The 19863-nt window shown below is 34.8% G+C and overlaps 1 protein-coding gene across 2 annotated transcripts in view; it reads right to left on the bottom strand.

Annotated features, from left to right (window-relative positions):
- SPOCK3 (SPARC (osteonectin), cwcv and kazal like domains proteoglycan 3) overlaps positions 1-19863 on the bottom strand; it is a 341288-nt gene that overhangs the window by 99614 nt on the left and 221811 nt on the right. For both annotated transcript variants that reach the window (XM_081093454.1, XM_081093455.1), the window contains exon 5: positions 1097-1220. In XM_081093454.1, coding sequence (XP_080949580.1) covers positions 1097-1220 — 124 coding nt within the window. The remainder of the gene's footprint in view (positions 1-1096; positions 1221-19863) is intronic.

The following is a 19863-nucleotide window of genomic DNA, read 5'->3' as shown; positions in this document are numbered from 1 at the left end:
CAAATTTTTGGGACTTACTTTGCAGTAAGCAAAACCAGAAAAGAACTGAGGTGAGGTTATTTTTTAATATGTCCTATTTAACGTGCATATTCATATGGTTCCTTAAAGATATATTAGTGTACTTAATTATAGGATAAGGCCCCACTGGGGATACTACATATTATGCTTTTAAAACATATTTTATACAACAATACACACATATGTGTTGCCAAAGTTTCAGCTAAGAGGTTGTGAGTCTATATTCATTTGTCACATCAAAAAGCAAACAAACTCCAAAATCCTAAAAACTCCAAAATCTATATATATAAAATACTAATATGCAAATTGTCCCCTCGGGAGTTTGACTGTGAGACCGAGTTTGATCGCTCGCTATGATGAGCGCTGACCACCAGGAGGCAGAGTGGAGCACGGAAGGTGACCAGCGGTGGCAGCAGGGTGCTGAGAGAGTGAGGGAAGGAGGAGGCGGGGTGGTGGGGTGGTGGTGAATCCTGATCAGCCCTGATTGTCAGCCAAGTCTAGGGACCCTACCCATGCATGAATTTCATGCACCGGGCCTCTAGTATTTGAATAAAATATGGAGGCAGATTAATGTAGAGGAGAGAACACTGAATCAGGGAAGACATTAAATCTTGCCTTCAATGTCAGCTAAATACAACAATTTTGTTTTATCTTTCTCATTCTTAGTTTTCTCATTTGTTAAAAACAATTTTTGGAAGCTTAAATAAAGCAATATAGGAAATAACATGAGATAAATGTAGCAATGATATTGACAGATTGTACCTCTAATGTTATAATAATAATATTAACATTATTATATGCATGGTAATAATTTCTGATCTCTCTCAGCAATTAAGGAAATGTTGGTTTTAATTTTGAGGGTTCAGAGTGTTGGCAACTTCAGCATTTCAAAACTTTAAAAATTCTTAAATAGGGGAAACACATAGATACTGAATCATATTTCAAATCAGTGAGATTATCCACATTATTTTAAGTTAAAAATTATTTGTATGATCACATTAGAGAACTTATAGACTTAAGCACTTAGTCATAAATCTGAGTTGTGTATTTCATACTAAATGACTATAAGATTCTTTACCTGTGAAGAGTAGGTATGACCGTCTGAACCACAAACGGGGCTGGAATAGACCACTGGGCACTGTTTGCAGGTGGATGATACGGGGCCCCTCCATTGCTTATGGCCTACTCCTGCATCTTTCATACTGTTAAAAAAGTAAAACAACCAGACTTAATGCACTTATTTAAAAACAAATACAGTTATGTTAACATCACATGTTTCCACTGTCACTCCAAACCTTGAAGGTAAATTAAAATCAGAAACTATTTTTCTCCTTTACAACCTATTAATCTGTACAGTGTCCTTCATTATAATCTTTTGTTTCATATATCAAGGGTTCCCTACAATAAAATGATAATATATTCCTTAGACTATTCTGCTAATTACATATGGACCAGTTATATTTCATTATTTGGATTTGCTGTGTTCATTTATAGTTTGACAAATTTTTCATAGACCCAGAAACAGAAACAACACTTGCTCAGCAATAAAGGACTCACACAACTGGGACTCCCTAATAGCCACCCTAGTATTTCATCAGGAGCAGGTTCAGAAAACAGACACTAATCAGCAGGGCGAACCTCATGTGCCTGAAAAGAGAAGCAGCTTACCTTAGAGGAAAGAGCAATCCAGAACCACACCGTTACAAAAGCCAGTATTTAGAGAGCCAAATTAGCAGGCTTAGTAATAGCCAATCCTTTTTTATTGTGTAGAGATGCTTCCAAATAGATCCATTAGGCTTTGCTCTAGAATGACTAGGGGAAACCCATACTCTTCTGCTACCTTCCCTTACATTTATTTGTTTTTCCGTTTTGATTAAACTGAATTATTGCTCTGTATGTAGCGTGTGCACAATTTACATAGAGAGGGTTAGTAAAGGGTCTAAAAATAAGAATATTTAGAACTACTCTAGTAAATCAGTACTCACTCATTAAAGTTGTTTATAGAGTATACTATAATGTCTATATCATGAAGGGAAAAGATGATTTACTAGACACATTTGATTTTTTTTTGCTTTAAATTTTATTGTCATTAATAGTTAAACACACAAAAAGGCAATCCCCAAGACTATTAAGAAATATATTAAGGATCTTCATTAGAGGAAAAGAAGTTCAAATTATATACTTCAAATTTAAAAATGTTTATTGCCCTAGCTCATTTCGTTGGGCATCATTCCATGCACCGAAATGTTGCCCATTTGATTCCTGGTCAGGGCACATGCCAGAGTTGCAGGCTCGGGTTTGGGGGAGGAAGGCATAACAGGAGGCAGCAGATTGATGTTACCCTCTCACATCAATGTTTCTCTTTCTCTCCCCCTCTCTCTGAAAATCAATTAAAATATGTTTTAGTGTCTATTATTTTCTCTTCTCCCTCCTCCCTGCCTCTCATCGCTTGTCTCTCTCAAGATTTTCATGAAACCTATCATAATTCCAAATGCATTTTATTCATTTCAATTTTGTAAATTCTGCCAAAAGACCACTTTAAAGTCTTGCGTGGCCACAGAGTCCACATCATAAGAGATACGAGGGGAAAAAATAACCATGCTGCTATTACTCATAAATTAATTGGTACAAAATTCTAATGGAAATTAAAACACTGACTGGAAAACTTGAAACAGTATTCTATACCACTTCAAAACATATAAATCATAGAAATGGAGTAGAGAGAAATAAGAAATAAAATATTCTACTTGTATTTTTCTTTCACTTTGCGTAATCAAAACAAGGCATACAATTATGCAAATTATCTGCTTTGCAGATACATCAGGAGAAATTATTACCAAGTTCAGAATTCTAATCAATAGAAGGTACTTTATCAGAACTGGATTTATGTACATTTTTGCTTTATAATATATATTTATATCTATTTCTATCTATCTACTATCTATCTATCATCTATCTATCTATCTATGATAATATATTATATACAAATACAATATATTCTGCCATTCAAGGCACTAAGTAGTTTCACACCAATATTCATGTAATTATGTTTCTAATAGCTGAAAATTAAACTAACAAAGATGAATTTATACTGTTGCTAGTGCTTCTTTACAGGACTGGTTTTGAGGCAGTTGAGTCATACCATCTTCTTGTCCCTGAGCTACCTTCTTGTCTTCCTGCTTTTCCTTTCATTCTGGTCCTCAGTATGAATCTCCAGCATCAGTTATGTATGAAAGCACATCAGTCTCTTAATTTTCTAATAGTTACAATTTAATCGCAGCTACATCTGTCTAATCAAGTATGATACTTGGTTTTATGTTTAGTTAATCATGTTGTGCAATTTAAAAATATAATTTGAACATGATTTCCATGTGTTAGGATGTACATTGACTTTGGAAAGAACATAAATGATGTTACCAAAATGATTAGCAGAAAAAAATCTCATTCCAATTTGATTTAAGTTTCATATGTGAGCATGTTATTAGCCTTGGCAAGTCAGAACCCGCCCCCCCATGTCTTAATTTCTTCATTTATACAATGCTAAGCTTCATCAGTATGGATCATCTGATCCTGAGAATTCCATAAGTCCTTAATAAAACTGCTAATATGAAGGCACTCAAAAATTAGAAGCAGACAGTGTATACTGGCTATATATTATAATTTTAGAACTTGACTTACTGTTATCAAGTGAAACAAATATATCATTATGGTGTGAAGGATGATGTTGAGTGAAGCAAGAGATTGCTAGGAATGCTGAAGTTGCAAAACTCGGCTATCTCAAGGTGGCAAATGAAAGATAAGGAGGGAGCCCTGTTAACTAATGAAAGAGGGAAGATAAAAAGAAGGTTGTGTTTAAAGAGGTATGCTTTTTTCCACATAAAGCATACCTAAGAATCAAATAATACTTCTATTACAACATCAAGGGACATTGTCAATAAATCATAAAAATAATTATTTCATATTACTTATTTCTCTAAAATCTTACAGTTCTTGGATCTGACATCACATACGATACACGTTCATCCTTTAGGCCACAAATATGCAAACCAAATAAAATGCCAATGTATTTCTTATGTATTTATCTTACCAGGGAAACATCAGTATCTAATTCCTAATTTTGTAGGTGTATTTGCTTTTCTTTCTATGCACCTATATTAATGTAATTCTTAATGACTTTGCTTCGGCAGAAGAATTTGATTGTAATCTGATAAAAACAGCATTCAAGTGAACAGAAATATTCTGTGAAAATCTCAACTAAAGGCAACTTGAGATATTTCTTGACTTCTCAATATATCTAGCATTTCAACTTCTTTAGGCAGTCATGTTTGTTGTTGTTTTTATAAGTTCTGCCTGAATTGTGGAGAAATTCTTCCTTAAGACACAGCTGCTAAGTCATGATTTCTTCCCTACAGGCCACAACTCTTCAAGAAATAAGGCTGCCCTTACTTTTTTCATCAGGGGCATTAGAAATAAACAGATGGTATAAGTGCAATAAATTACCTTTTGGGGCAATAAAATTAAAAGAAATTTAGAATGCTCTACCGGGCATACAGAACTTTTTAAAACTATAGTGACCACAATATGCTTTATATGATTTCTCTACTTGGTATGACAGTAATTTGAGCAATGAATAAACTAGATGATCTATCAATTTTAATTTTAAGTAAAAGAGATACCATAAAAATAAAAAGTAAATCTTAATTCATACTAGAAAATATCATTAAATACATAAAATGAGCTGGCACAGCTTATTCTGCAGTATGAATATCTACTTGCTCTACATATTTTACAAAGGACAAAGATTTGATAAAAAAGTCCACTTATAGACATATTTTAAAATACAGTGATAGAAAAAAAATACAGTGAAAGGACTGATTAGTAAAATATATCTCTGAAATCTATTCCTAACATAAATTACATTAACAAGTGAAAAAAATGAAAGCATAGCTGCTTCAAATTTTATTTAAAGAAAGATTCACTACCACCAATAAATGTTGCCTAGAGACTATACCTGGCTAGTTAAACCTGAAATTTACATGGTATAATAAATAATATACCATATATGTGATTCTGATTTAGAGAGTACAGAGGAATATGTGAATTGGTCCTATTAAATGTGTTGACAGGTATATTTCACTCCAGATATGAGCATATTAACATGATTGCTAAGTCTACATCGTATAACATCATATATTCAAAATAAGAATCTGGAAATTCTTAATTTTTTCCAATTATTTATGTTCATAGATAAAGCAAGCTTTCAACCATTAACTGTGATATTACTTTAACCTTAAACAGTTCTATAATGTCAGCACTGAGCAAAGAATGACTAAAATTTGAGTTCACAAAAATGTGTGATTCTTAAAGGTCAAGGAGATTCTATATTTGAAAAAATGTGTTCGCATTTAAAAAATAACAGTGACAGATTTGCAGCTTAAAAGGAAAAATATTCTACCTAAAAGAAAATGACATGAAACAAAGCAACTTTTACCAAAAGACATGGGGAAAAGACTGATTATTCAAAATAGGTTTTATATATAAAAATATGTCTTGATTATAAAACCTTCTTTTGATTTGTTTGTTTTTCTAAACAGAAGCAAATATTTTCACTACTGTTCAATAAATAGACCTGAAAGCATTATCAGAAGCATTCAACCATTTGAATATCACCATTTATTTAAGAAAAAATCTTTAAAGGTCATCCCAAACTCAGGGAAGGAAAAGAGAACTTTTTCTCCATGTCTTATCTTCATGGAAGTCATTCTACTGACCTCCGCCTTGCTTACTGCTTCATGGGACAAGGAACGTTATAGAAATTAGAAAGGAGAAAGAAAGCTACCACATTTTGCTTGAGTCTGATTTATAGACAAAGAGAAAAGACGAAGAGTACAAAGTCTTCTCTACACATTAGCTTTCACGATATTTTTCAAGTTAACTAGTAAAGTTCAGATGTCTAAGTTTTTTTCTCTCTACCAGATTTTAATTCCTGTCCTGAAAGTATGTACTTCTAAGCATGTGTTGATGCCTTCTGGTGAAATCAGGAATAAAGTAAGATTTGCCAGACAAGGAAACATTCTTCAAGGAGTGCTATCTTGGTAACTGGTAGCATATATAAAAAGTTATCAGAGAGGCCTTTTAAAATGTTTGTATTTCTTTTATTTATAATATATTGTTACTTACAGTTATAGCTATAACTTACCTAGCACACTCTAGGATATGAATTATGCACTGTCAAAACCCCATCGCTAGCTCATCTAATAACTTTTTATCGTTTAACCTACAAATAGTACCTATGTGCCCTTCTAAATATTGTTCATATATTTATTCATGAATATACTCGACAATGTGTTCAAGAATTATTTTACAATTTGGAGATAACACGTGGATAGAGACATTGAATTCATGGATCTTAGAATTAGTTTGGGAACAAAAAGATAGACCTGGCTTGGAGTGAGGTTTTCCTATGGTTTAGGAAGTAATAAGGACAACATTGAGCTTATTTGGCCAATATCTATTCATCTTTCATGCCATTTCTATTGTAAATTTTTTCTGACCCCCCCCCCCCCAAGAACACTTTTTCTACAAGTTTGTGTCACACATACTCTCTTTAAATATTATTTATCAATTGTATTTTAACAGTCCATATGGTTATCTTTTTTAAAACCTATACTCATGCTCCCCAAATTCTGAGTCTCTGTCTTGCTCCCATGACAGCTGCTTCATTAGGAGAAATGACTGGGCCAAATACCCACTTCTTCCCTACTTGTGCGATTTCTCCTGGCTTTGAAGTTTGGAAGACAAAGGAGTCACTTAAAGTAAAGGCCTACAGTCCGTGGTCTAAAAATACATCTAACCTCTTTAGAGTCTCTCTATTCACAGGTAAGTAGAAAGCAGGTGGGCAGCAACAGAGCTCATTTTAATTACATGGGATTGGACATAAATTTAATGTAACAAAAGCATGTTCTAAAGCAGTGATGCGAACCTTTTGAGCTCGGCATGTCAGCATTTTGAAAAGCCCTAACTTAACTCTGGTGCCGTGTCACATATAGAAATTTTTGGATATTTGCAACCATAGTAATACAAAGACTTATATTTTTGATATTTATTTTATATATTTAAATGCCATTTAACAAAGAAAAATCAACCAAAAAAATGAGTTTGCATGTCACCTCTGACACGCGCGTCATAGGTTCGCCATCACTGTTCTAGAGTCACTAGGTCAAACATTCTGACACATTCCTGATTTACCTTTAGTTAGATGGTGCCTGCAGAAATGGAGTAAATTGTTTTTATTTCCTATATCTCCTATAACAAATTACCTAAAACTTTCTGGCTTAAAACAACAGAAACTTAATTTCTCAGAGTTAGGGAGGTCAAAAATCCAATAGCAGTTTCATTGGACTCTCTCAGGGAGTTTTAGGTTATCTGGTGGCTGTCAGCATTCCTTTGCTTGTGGTTGCATCTTTTTCTGCTCTCTATTCCCATCCGCTTCCTCTCTTTGTGTTTTTGTCGAAATTCCTGTCTCCCTCTTAGATGGATACATTGTGAATGCATTTAGGGCCCACTCTAATAATCCAGGAAAACCTCTCCCTCTCAAGATCTTCAACTTAATCACAATTTTCACCATATAAGATAAATCTCTCTCTTTTGCTCAATAAGATACTACACAAAGATTATAGCAATTAAGATGCAGATATATCTTTAGGGCCGCCATTAAGCTTACAACAGGGAGGTTACTTAGGAAAACAGATATTTTACCTTTTCACAACAAACAAGCTTCAGGAATGGCGTCCCTGGTTTGGAGGGATGCCTTAATGAACCTTATGCATAAATTTACACTATGTATAAAATCACAGTGTATTTTGCCCTGTGATTACTCCCATCAATCCTCTTACATCTAAAGGACAAATGTATGTTCCATGACAATATCTTGGGACTTCAAGTATTGTTCTTCAGCTACAAGACTGTGCTCCTCTGCAAATGCATACGTCATCCTAACCATGGAACCATAGCCAGACATAATTGATTCTTCTGCGAGTGAATAAAAAGTTTGGGGCTTCTCAATCAATGTACTTTAATCTCACCTTATGTCTCAGTAGATTAGAGAAGCATTTTCACTTTTTCACTTTACTAATTTTCAGAGAAATTGAATGCTACAGTTGAAAAGACTGGAAAGCAATCAAGTTACCTTTTTTGTGGATAAATAATAAAAATAACAGTCATATCAACATGCCTCATCTGACCCTCAATTTAATTAGTAGAAAAACAGATGACACAGACAATGGGGTTTTCTTCCCTTTGTTCTTTTGCATTTAGGGGTAGTGGTCATTGGGACAAACTGAAAAGGATTAGTGGATTATACCAAGAAATTATTTCAGAAAGTGAGTCCATATACTTTATCTACATTGCCAGCTAATGTTCTGTTTTTATACTTTGCTGATCAATCTTTTCCCAAACTTTACACATGGTCTTCCCTTTCCACTAATAGCTTTTCATCTTTTAATCACAACTGATAATTTTTACTCCAGCATATTTCCTTGAATTTGGCACAAATTAATAAATAGCACTAAATGGATAAAAGAATGAGAGAAAATGGAAGAGAGAGAGAGAGAGAGAGAGAGAGAGAGAGAGAGAGAGAGAGAGAGAGAGAGAAAGGAGGAGGAGGAGGAGGAGGAGGAGAGGAAGAAAGGGAGGAAGAAATAAACTTGGGAGGGAGGGAGTACCTGCTTGAAGCACTAAGGGTGGCTCATATTTTCTTTGCTATGTGTCTTTTAAGAAGTAGAAACTCTATCACATTATTTTCTTTTTTTAAAAATATATTTTATTGATTTTTTACAGAGAGGAAGGGAGAGAGATAGAGAGTTAGAAACATCGATGGGAGAGAAACATCGATCAGCCCCCTCCTGCACATCTCCCACTGGGGATGTGCCCTCAACTCAGGTACATGCCCTTGACCAGAATCGAACCTGGGACCCCGCAGTCCGCAGGCCGACGCTCCATCCACTGAGCCAAACCGGTTTCGGCACATTATTTTCTTACTGAATTAAACTTTTCATAAATAGTGTGTAAATTAAATCCTTAAAAGTCATTACGATTTTCCACATTAAAAGTCAGTCAACTTGAATTGAAAGAGATTTAATAGAAACTCACATTTGAAACCTATATGAGCATGTTGACCAATGTCACCCCAATACATTTTTTAAAATTGCAAAAAAAAAAAAATTAAACAAGAGTCTTATTTTTCCTAACAAATTATATTATGCTATAACATAAAGGAGCACGACAAAGCATTTTACATTATTTCGGTCAGTAGCTTCAGTTTATCAAAGACTCTTTCAATCTCATATTTCAGAATCTGCAACATGTTCTCTATTACTCATCTAGGAAGCAAGCATCGGGGGAAATGAGCAATTTGGCTCTTTACAACTGTATGGGGAAGAGTGATTTACATAGGCTTCTTTTCAACAATTATTTTAACTCTTAAAATATTGCTAATTTACTGCATTTTTGTTGTTTCTCACTTGACTTTTAGAACAATGAAATCCAATTAATCTACAATCTCATGCTAATTTCCCTTAAAAAATACAACTATCTCTCTTGCCCTTCTGACAGTTTTTTTTTTCTCCTCACCATTTGGAGGCCATAAAACATATAGTAGATGAAGACCACTATGCATTTCCCAACTCTCCCATTAAGCACTGCCTGCAAGAAATAGAAAGATGGCTAATGATTAATCATGTTTGCTGTTCTTTCACTGACCAAAGTCTGGTAAGTAGAATTGCTGGGCTGAATAAAAGGTTAGTGAGTCCCTAGGTGAGGGATCACAAGGCTAAGTTCAACTGGCCTGGCAGATACTCTCCTGGGAGCTGGCTACTGTCTTTCTATATTGAGCGGGAGCCCAAATGGGTAACCTAGACTTCTGGAACTTGGCTGGAGATCTTAGGTAAATAATAACATTTGTCTACTCACTTTGTGTTATGTCTTAGAAGCCGCATTCACTTGGTTTTGTTTGTTTGTTTCATTTACATTGGTTTGATAAAATTTGATCTTGGATTACTTAGATTTGTACCATTAACTAGGCAAAGACATTTAAGTTTAAATAAATGGTGTTTCATGGGTTATAGCATGGCAGATGGGCATGCGTTTCAGCATGAGATAAGTATTAATTTATTTACTTTTTCCCCCCGCTTTGCACATGTATCCTTTGGTGGGAAATTTGGGTAGTCCTGAGTTCCTTTCATCACTTCCCAACAACAGGCTAAATATACCCTTATCATAATTCTGCCCCACTAACTTCAGGGGATGTATAGATCGATGTTTACACACAACTATGACATTTGTAAAGAAGGGAACTCTATAAGCATACTTATAGTAAGAGTCATGTCCCTAAATCAACAGAAAAAAGAGAACCTCCACTCATCCATGACTACCCTTTTTGATTTAATGCATGTATAGTAAATTAATATTGCATCATACCACTGAAGTTTGGGGGTAAATTTGCTATAACATAATATTAACATTAATAACACAGATATTTGAAGCAACCAAGACATATTAAAATCTAAGATACATCTCATTTTAACATGGTTGAAAAATGAAAGTGTAGAAAGTAATTCCCAACCTTCTTGGTTTCAAATCGGAAATTAATTCAAATATTCTGAGGATAATTTATATTTTAAAAATACTTATTAACTTCTCTAAGTTCCCCAAGCATAGAAACTTAATCTTGGACTTGAAAGTGTGAATAAATAAAGAAAACAGAAACATAATTCACAAGAAAATATACATTAAAGTTAATGTCATGCTTGTGAATTTCCTAATGTGCAAGATGAAAGAGTTACTAAATTGGTTCTATTTTAAGATAACTAAAGGAAATCACATTAATTTTTTTGCAACTCACTTTAAACAATTATGCAAATATGTCTATATCTTACTAAGAAATCAAATAATATTCTTCTTCTCAAAGTTATACACATACATTTACATAACCACTTGAATGAATGATTAGTAGACATTCTTTTTCACAAAGCTTAGCGAAATTTGGGGTGGGGAATTATTGTTTGAATAGCATCTTTATCATTGTCATCAAGAGAAAATAAGTTCTGTTATCATAATCCTTTGGGTGAAGCTAAATTTTACAAACCCTTAGATTGGGATGAAATGCAGATGTTGGGTAATTGGTGAATCTTGACTAACTATAGAACAGGAGGAAAAATTAAAATGCAGCTTATGAATTATTCATTGAGTTTTATGTTCAGCAACCACGAAAACCCTGTGGGTTCTTAGGTTCCTGTCAGCATACTAAGAGCCACACAGCATACGTGGCCGCATCTGCAGAACTTCCATTTTCTAAAGGCCAGGAGGAAAATTAGACATCTTTTAATAGAAAGTTGTCACCTTCGGCATTTGTTTCAGGCTACATTCTCCAGATCTCATTTGAAATCTCTTTGTGGAAAGGTGTGAGGGCTGTTTGAACTGAGTTTCCAGACTACTGTCTTTAACAGAACTTTAAAATGTTACCTTCATCTCAATGCAACCCAGCTGCTGGTAAGAGATATTTTCACTTTTGCCCTTTCTCCACAATCTTTAACCTCTTCCCCTAGGTGTGATGAGGAGAAAGTTATTCCAGGTATATATGTTTCAGACCAAAAAAAAATCCTCCTATTCTATTTTAGAAATTTAATAAGTAATGGACTATTACCTCAAACTCTTAAAATATACTCTCTGCATTATACTTAGAGGGACAAGAGCCCAATGAACATAGATGTACAATTGTTTTCCCAATTTTACATACTGCTTTGTTAAGACATTGCATTTTTCACTTACAGTACCATGCTTATGCAATGTTTTCCCCTTTCCCTATGCACATTGTCCATATTGTTTATTTCCCTTACACCTGCTCCATATTCACGTATCAAGAATGCCTGGCTTGGTCTCTATTATCCATGAATGAGTGAGATCATGTGGTATTTTTCCTCCATTGACTGGCTTATTTCACTTAGCATAAACTTTTGAACAATAATAGATACAGAGGCAGAGCTGCCTCAAACAGATTGTCAAACTGCAGTGGGAAGGCCGGGGAGGGTTGGGGGGCAGGAGGGAGGGAGGTAAGAGATCAACCTAAGGACTTGTATGCATGCATATAAGCATAACCAATGGACATAAGACACTGGGGGATAGGGGAGGCTAGGGGACTGTCAAGGGCAGGGGGAAAAAAGGACACATATGTAATACCCTTTGTAATACTTTAAGCAATAAAAAAAAAAAAAGAATGCCCAGCTCGGTGTTAAAAATGCCATGAAATTTGCTACAAATTGTGTTGTGCAATGTTTTGTTTTGTTTTCTGGAACAACCTCTTCAATGGTGGGCCCAAAGGAGGCACTACCGGAAGGGGGCTCCACCACCAGGAAGCCCCCAGGCATTCCTCTTGGTATAGCTTGGTAATGATGGGGGTTGCAGGCTTTATTCAGGTCTTTCTGCTGATGTTCACATTCTACTTTATCTATAGTCTGGTTCTTAGGGAGCCAATTGATGACTTCATTGCACTTGTGAAGAATCTCCTGTTTGTTGATCAAATGTTAAAGAAAAAAATTAGAATAATTTCATTTCAAGTGCTATAGTGCTGAAAGGCCTTAAAAGAGGTGTAAGGTAGCCTATGGCCATTTCCAAAAGAAAGATCCAACAGATATTTCATAGCTTCAAGTCAGGAGAAAAGCTTCTAAGTTTAGTTAGACGATGTCCTTTTCATTATGTACAGATACAGTGCAGGGCTATAATAAAGCCTTTCTTGTGCAATAGCACTTTGCATCCTTGACGAGTCAACATTTAAAACTAAAACAAAACACTCTCCTGGGACTCCCATTTGATAGGAGTTATATTTTTACTGTTGTTCATTCAAAAATTATATGACAGAAAGCAACTTTTTGGTTTTTTTACTCATAACATTTCTGAAAAAATGATGCAAACATTTAATGATGTATATCAATGCCTTGCAATAACTCCATAGCCTCCAAGGCATTCACAGCAGCAGGTAGAAAAATTCTGAAGGAGATCCCTATGTCATAAAATAAACTGGTGTCGGTGAACTGAAATTATTTGTACAAGCGGGGTCACATTTATGACCAGTAAATATTTCACTACTAAAATGTCTAATGAACCATTCTTTCCAGAAGCATTTGTTTGGTAAATAACCACTGGGTCTTAGAAAATATTGTTAATGTATCAATAGAAATGCTATAGCATTATTGTGTCATAGGTTGCTGCTATTACCAATCAAAATAAACATTTTTCTTTATAATTTTGGTTTTATTCCCTCTATTGTTAATTTGAATTTCTTCCATTACCATTTTTATCTTTATGTTGAACACAACTTTCAACAATAATTCCAAAATAAAATTTTAAAGACTTATGAATAAACAAGGAAGTCAGTAAACATAAAGGAAAATGCTAAAGAACATTTGAGTTACCTTATGCTTAAGATTTACTAGTACACTACAGAAGAGTGGAATTTTAAAACTCTGTTAATGATTCACTTATGCCAATAATACTTGATTTTTCTTTATCCTGATGAATGTTTTCTTAAATAAAAAAATAATATTACTTCATGTTAGAAACAGATTTGCAGGATTGTTGTGTTTTCAATTGATGGGTTGGGGCTCTGAGAGTACTAGCTTGAAATTAATTTCCTAATTCTTCCCAGTGCATGCATGAGCAATCTGCTAGATTTTCATGCATGTTCTAAATCTTCATTTTATTCCCAGCGATGCCAAAGTGCTTCAGGAGTTGAACGTTGTGAATCATTTCTTTCCTAATGTGACACATTGAAGATACACAGAGACCACTGACCAACATTGCTAATTGCTCCTATTTTTCCCCCCTGAGCTGAGATCAGAAATCTTCCCTAGAAGATTTCAGTAGGATCATCTGAAGGACCAAATACATTTTAGTAATTTAAATAACCTTACAGTGAGGTTGTAAACCTTGGTAAACATTTTATTAGCAAACATTTCGTGCAGTTTTTTCCCCCCATAAAATGAAGAACCTCTATTTCTCAAATATCTGTTTCATTCTTGCTTGCTAATAGTATGTAGTGCTTCATTTGTAATCAACAGCAAGGTTTCTACTACTTTCCTTGTTAATTGAAAAACAAGGTATTCCACAGCTATTGTTTTTTCATCCTAGGTGATACCTACACCACATCCAGCTTGAATTATTCATCTTCGCCTATGTAAGAACATAATTTTCAAAAAGATTTCAATATAATATTTGAAAACTTTGACTATATAAGATGTACATCATTAACAGACAGAGTGAAAAACAGTAGCAAAATGTAGTGATTTTTACTCTGTTAGAAACTTTTCATTTAAACAATGTCAAAGTAATAGATTTCAATGAGAAATGTGGACCATCACACAAAGTTATAGTTATGCTATTTTTTGGACATTTTTTAGGAAATTGCTAGCTCTCTTATTTCTGAATCCTATCCAGTTTTTTAAATGTAATCCTTTTACTACTAGATGCATTTGACTAACTTTACTTAGAAAAATATTTTCTCTTTAGAAGCATGACTGCCCTTTAAAAAATAAAGTACATCTTACCTAATAATAGACAAACATGTAAATTGACCATACCTTCGCTACGCTAACCAGCCAATCAGGAGAGTATGCAAATTAACCTAACAAAGATGGCGGTTACTTTGCATATGTAGGCTCCAAGCAGTGGAGCGAAGCCTGACAGCCCTGGGGCCAGAGCAGCGAAAGCCTCATGGACCCGGGGCCGGCTCCGGCTGGAGCCCAGCCAGAGTGAAGGCCTGGGTGCCGGGTGCCAGAGGAAAACCGATGCCAGCAGCCAGGGGAAAGGAAGGCCTATTGCACGAATCTCTTCGTGCAACAGGCCTCTAGTTCAATATAATTATGAAAACACACTATCTTTTTTCTAAAAACAGTGGGGGTAAAGAGGAGAATAGCAGTTAAAATCGAGTCATAAAATACAAAGTAACAAATGTTTCCACATATAAAAACTGTCAACATTCCTCACTTATGGTTTTTGTTATATTTGTGTAGGTTATATCATCTTTGATTATAGTAGTATTTTAGTTTATCATAAGCAACAAGTGTTTAGTATGTAGAAAGGAGCTATTCTTTCAAAATTGACATAAATCCTGTTTAATATTCTCTCCTTGTAAAAATGGACAATGACAACCATAGTTCAATTGACAGCTCTTTAATAATTATGCTGGCACCATAAAAATTAAAAAAAAAGGCAGCCTTCCATGAGAGAAGATAACTCAAAGAGAAAGTACTAAAAATAATACTGGATTATGAAAAGGTCAGGCACTCAGATTAACATACAAGGGACTTATGGAAAACATTTGCATTTCCTGTCAAATGATTATGAGATGAAGTATAGACAAGAAAGTTAACACACATTATCTAAGACATGCTTCCATGAGATCAATTTATATTTGTCCCCAAATACCATGTTCTATAAGATTTATGTTAAGATCACTTTGAAATAATTTTTAAAAATAAATACAAACTCTATTAGATTTGGGACTAAAAAATATATAAATATGTTCACTTGTCCCTTGCCAAAGAGAGTAAATGGGCTGTTTTAAGAATTCCATTTATGTCTTCCTCTACCATTTTTTTTTCTGTTCAAGTGCATGGATACAGAGGTTTAGAGTAAGATAATATGAACTGTGATATTTCCTAAGTAGTGACAGAAACTCACATTTCATATTTATTACCATTATTGCTCTTGGAATATTGCATGTGATATGCATTTTCTAAGGTTATACATATATCCCAGAAGCACAGCAATAAGCCTAAAATATATTAGCCTGTTGCATTGTTTAACATTAACTTTAATAAGTTCACAATTTTTTTTTAAATATACTTTATTGATTTTTTTACAGAGAGAAAGGGAGAGAGATAGAGAGTTAGAAACATCGATGAGAGAGAAACATCGATCAGCTGCCTCTTGCACATCTCCTACTGGGGATGTGCCCGCAACCCAGGTACATGCCCTTGACCGGAATTGAACCTGGGACCTTTCAGTCCGCAGGCCGACGCTCTATCCACTGAGCCAAATCGGTTTCGGCTAAGTTCACAATTTATGTAAAAAGATATAAAGATGTTCTATTAGTTATTAATAAGTTGTATTTTTGGTACTAATGGCAAGATATTTCATTTCTTTTATCAAGAAAATTCCTAAACTGAGTGCTCTTCAGTATTAATCTTCAGTCACATCCTTAAAGGCCTTTTTCCTACCAAACAGGTATTCCTCATATAAGTTCAGACTTTTCAGTTAAATTCTGACTAATTCTGGCAATATCAAAACTATACACAATATGATAATTAAGTCAATATAAGTTGAAATATTCATTCTATTTTTAAATAAGCCTTGTTTCTAACTGGTGTTTCTTTCAGAATACCCAGTAAAATATAATACTGGGAAATTTTTGTTGCTAAAATGTCAATTTCAGGGGATTTTAACTGATTCCTCATTGAGACAAGATCTAGGTAAAATTAAAAAAAAATGCTTAATTTCATTACATGAGGCAATAGTCTATTTGATTTATAGAAGGATGGCTGTCTGGATGGAATTAGACTGATAAGATGTATATGAATTGATGCACTCTGCTTTTATCTATGTATATTAAGCAATATGATATTAAGAACTATGTCACTGATAACATGGGAAAGTCCTTTCGTCTACCTAATATCCCTCCAACCTTCATGCAAGGTCACTGTGATTGATATAATAATTAACACAAGCAGCTATACTTTTTACTAGAATCCTATTAGCACAAAAGCACTGAAAACTACATACATTGATAAATTTGCTAACAAAGTATTCTCTGGGAGGAAAATGTAAATGCGAGTGTCAAATTTTACTCTAATTTCAGATATGAAAAACCTCATTACTACAATATTAAAATTATGATATTACTAATAACATTAATTTGGTCTCTGAATCTTTTCTCACACTGAGTTCTGAAGAGATTTTCAAAATAAACTGTAATTGCTAAAAATAACAAAACGACCAAACAAAAAACAAAAAGCACAACTTTTGATGCTTTCCTTCTGATCTTTGGATAAACAACAAAGGCCTTCCCTGAACCTGGAAGATACAGCGACATCTGCCTCTCCCACCTCTACAAGAGCCCCTCCCAGGCTCTCCCTGGCTCCTGGTGCCCCAGCAGGTGCTGCTTTCATTCAGTTCTTTCATGTGCTTTCTTTCTCACGGGGTGGGGCTTACCCACTATTTGGCCCCCCTGTCTAGCATGTTTGTAGACATTTTTCCATCGATTTTTTAGAAAGAGTAAAGGGACAGGGAGAGACAGAGAGAGAGACATTGATGTGAGAGAGACACATCCATTGGTTGCCTCCTGCACCTGCCCTGACGAGTGCCAGGGATCGAGCTTGCAATGAAGGTATGTGCCCTTGACCTAAATTGAGCCCAGGACCCTTCAGTTCACAGGCTCTATTCACTGAGCCAAACAGACTAGGACATCAATATTATTATTTCCAATAATGTAAGGCATGTCAGGGACCAATTCTCCATGTGGGACTCCTCCCATTTCTGCACTTGTTACACACATAGCACCAATGGCCTATTGTTCTAAACAATCTTTTCAAGGTGTATTATAAACTTACATGGAACACAGAGATTTGTCTTGCTATGGAAGTGAAACCAAATTTATTCACTGTCCAGAATAATAAAGATAATCAGTGAAATTAAGGAAGGCTTACTACTCATTATAAAAATCTTGTGTTGCCTAAACTTCAAATTTATCTCATATAATGCAACACACAGTGTGGGCAGGTATCTACCTGGCCCGCCCCATGTTGCCCCCATGGGACTGAGAGCAAGAGGAATCGACAGATATGCTGATTCCCTATGGTTGCCAAGTTCTCTGTCTCTGACACAGGGTTCTGGTGTCCTTTACTTTCTCTGAAACTGGCACAGGCTAATTGGTCTGCTTACAATGAGGATGAAACTTCAAACTCTTCATAATTCTTAGTAGTGAATACAAAATAGAGGGAAAATGTGAACAATATAAATTAATGTGAGGGAAAACTTGGAAGAAAAGGAAATAAACAGAAAACAGTATGGAATACTCTGAAGTTAGGGAACCACATAAGTAAAATAAAAATCACACATAATATCAGCACCCAAAGATACTTCATGCCAGCTGTCTGATGTATTTGTATTAAAAATATTCTTTGCCTACATGTATTTGTTATAATAATTTATTGCTACATAAAACAATATTGTGATAAATACTATTTGTTGTGCATGTATGAGGTCTATTCTGATTATTTCTATAGAATAACTTTCTATAATTTGAATTTCCAAATCCAAGGCAAAATGCTTACTGCCTCACTTTAGTGACCTCCCAAAGGCAGTTTAAATGGTAATGAGAACTCCGAAGAAAAATAAAGAAGGGAAGGTGATTGTGTTGCGATTTTAAATGGGATGCTAAGAGCTAAAATGTTAATATTTGAGAAAATAAAAATTGAAAGAGGTGAAGGAATCAGTTATGAAGACTCCAAGTAGAGGAAACTTAAAGTAAAGACACCCTGAGTTTTTTTTTTTTTTTAAAGTGGTGATGGGAAGGGAGCTTGACCTATTTGAGGAAAAGCAAATAGGGCAATCTAAAGCTCTGTAAGCAAGGAATACCAAGAGCATAAGAAAAACAGAGTTCTAACAGGAGTCCGGACTTGTGGGCTTCTTGGAAGATGCAATCCACCATGGGTACTGATCACATGTTCATGCTGATATGCCAAAAATAGACCCTGACTGCTATCTATTTCTTAAGATATAATTTTCAGCAAGTAACCTTGAGATATGAGGTAATGTCTCCCCCTGGACAAAGAGCAGCTTTTCTTCCTCTTGCTAAAAGTGGTGAGAGCACAAGCTCAATGTTCTTCTCCTGTACTGTAGCCCACTTCATGAGCTGGTATCCATAACAGGATCATGGAACTTAGGGACATGGAGAATCCAACGGAAATATGAAGCTCTGGCTACTGTTTTTACTGTGAGTAATAAAATCCTACGTCCCTAACCCAGGATTCCCAAGTCTTCTTCCAGCATCCACGAAACAATGGAAAGCTAACCTGTAACTTGCAAGTGGAGTAAAATCCAAGAATCTGAACTTGATAAGGTCATACCAACTTCTGAAAAGATTTTCACTTTTATTCTGGATGATAAGAAGGTCCATTAACGAGTTTGAACATAAGAATTAATGTAAGCAGTTATAAGGGGTCATCTTTCAGCTGCCTAGAGAACAGACTGAAATAAGACAAAGGTATAACAGGAAACTAGGTAGGGAAGGAAGCAATCCCATTAACGAAGGCATGACATGATGGCAGCCTGAACAAACGTTCCAGCAATGGGGATGTGGAGAAGCAGTTGCATTCTAATATATTTTGAAGGTAGACCTAAAGGATTTTTTGACAGGTTAGAGGTGGTATATAATAAAATAAAATAAATCATTAGTTACTAAAAGGATGAGACAAGATTTAATTGAATTCATACAAGAAGACTGATATTGAAAAATTTAGTTTAAGGTAGTTTTCTTTCATTCCCAGTTTAGTAAGAGTTTTTCTCATGGATGGATATTGAATTTTAACAAATACTTTTCTCCATCTCTATGAGAGGATCATACGGTTTAACTCTTTTATTTTCTTAATTACATTAATTAGTTGATCTTGCTTGCTTTTCTAGAATAAACACTGAGTTGTGATGTATGACTGTTTTTATTTCATCCTTTTTTTAAAAAAAAAAAAGTCTTCATTGTTAAGAGTATTGCAGATGTCCCCTTATTTCCCCCATCGC

The sequence above is a fragment of the Myotis nattereri genome, assembly GCF_964212035.1.
Source record: "Myotis nattereri genome assembly, chromosome: 5".
Taxonomy (NCBI): Eukaryota; Metazoa; Chordata; class Mammalia; order Chiroptera; family Vespertilionidae; genus Myotis; species Myotis nattereri.
Note: the sequence above shows the minus strand (reverse complement) of the source record. Positions and strands in the feature narration are given on the sequence as shown.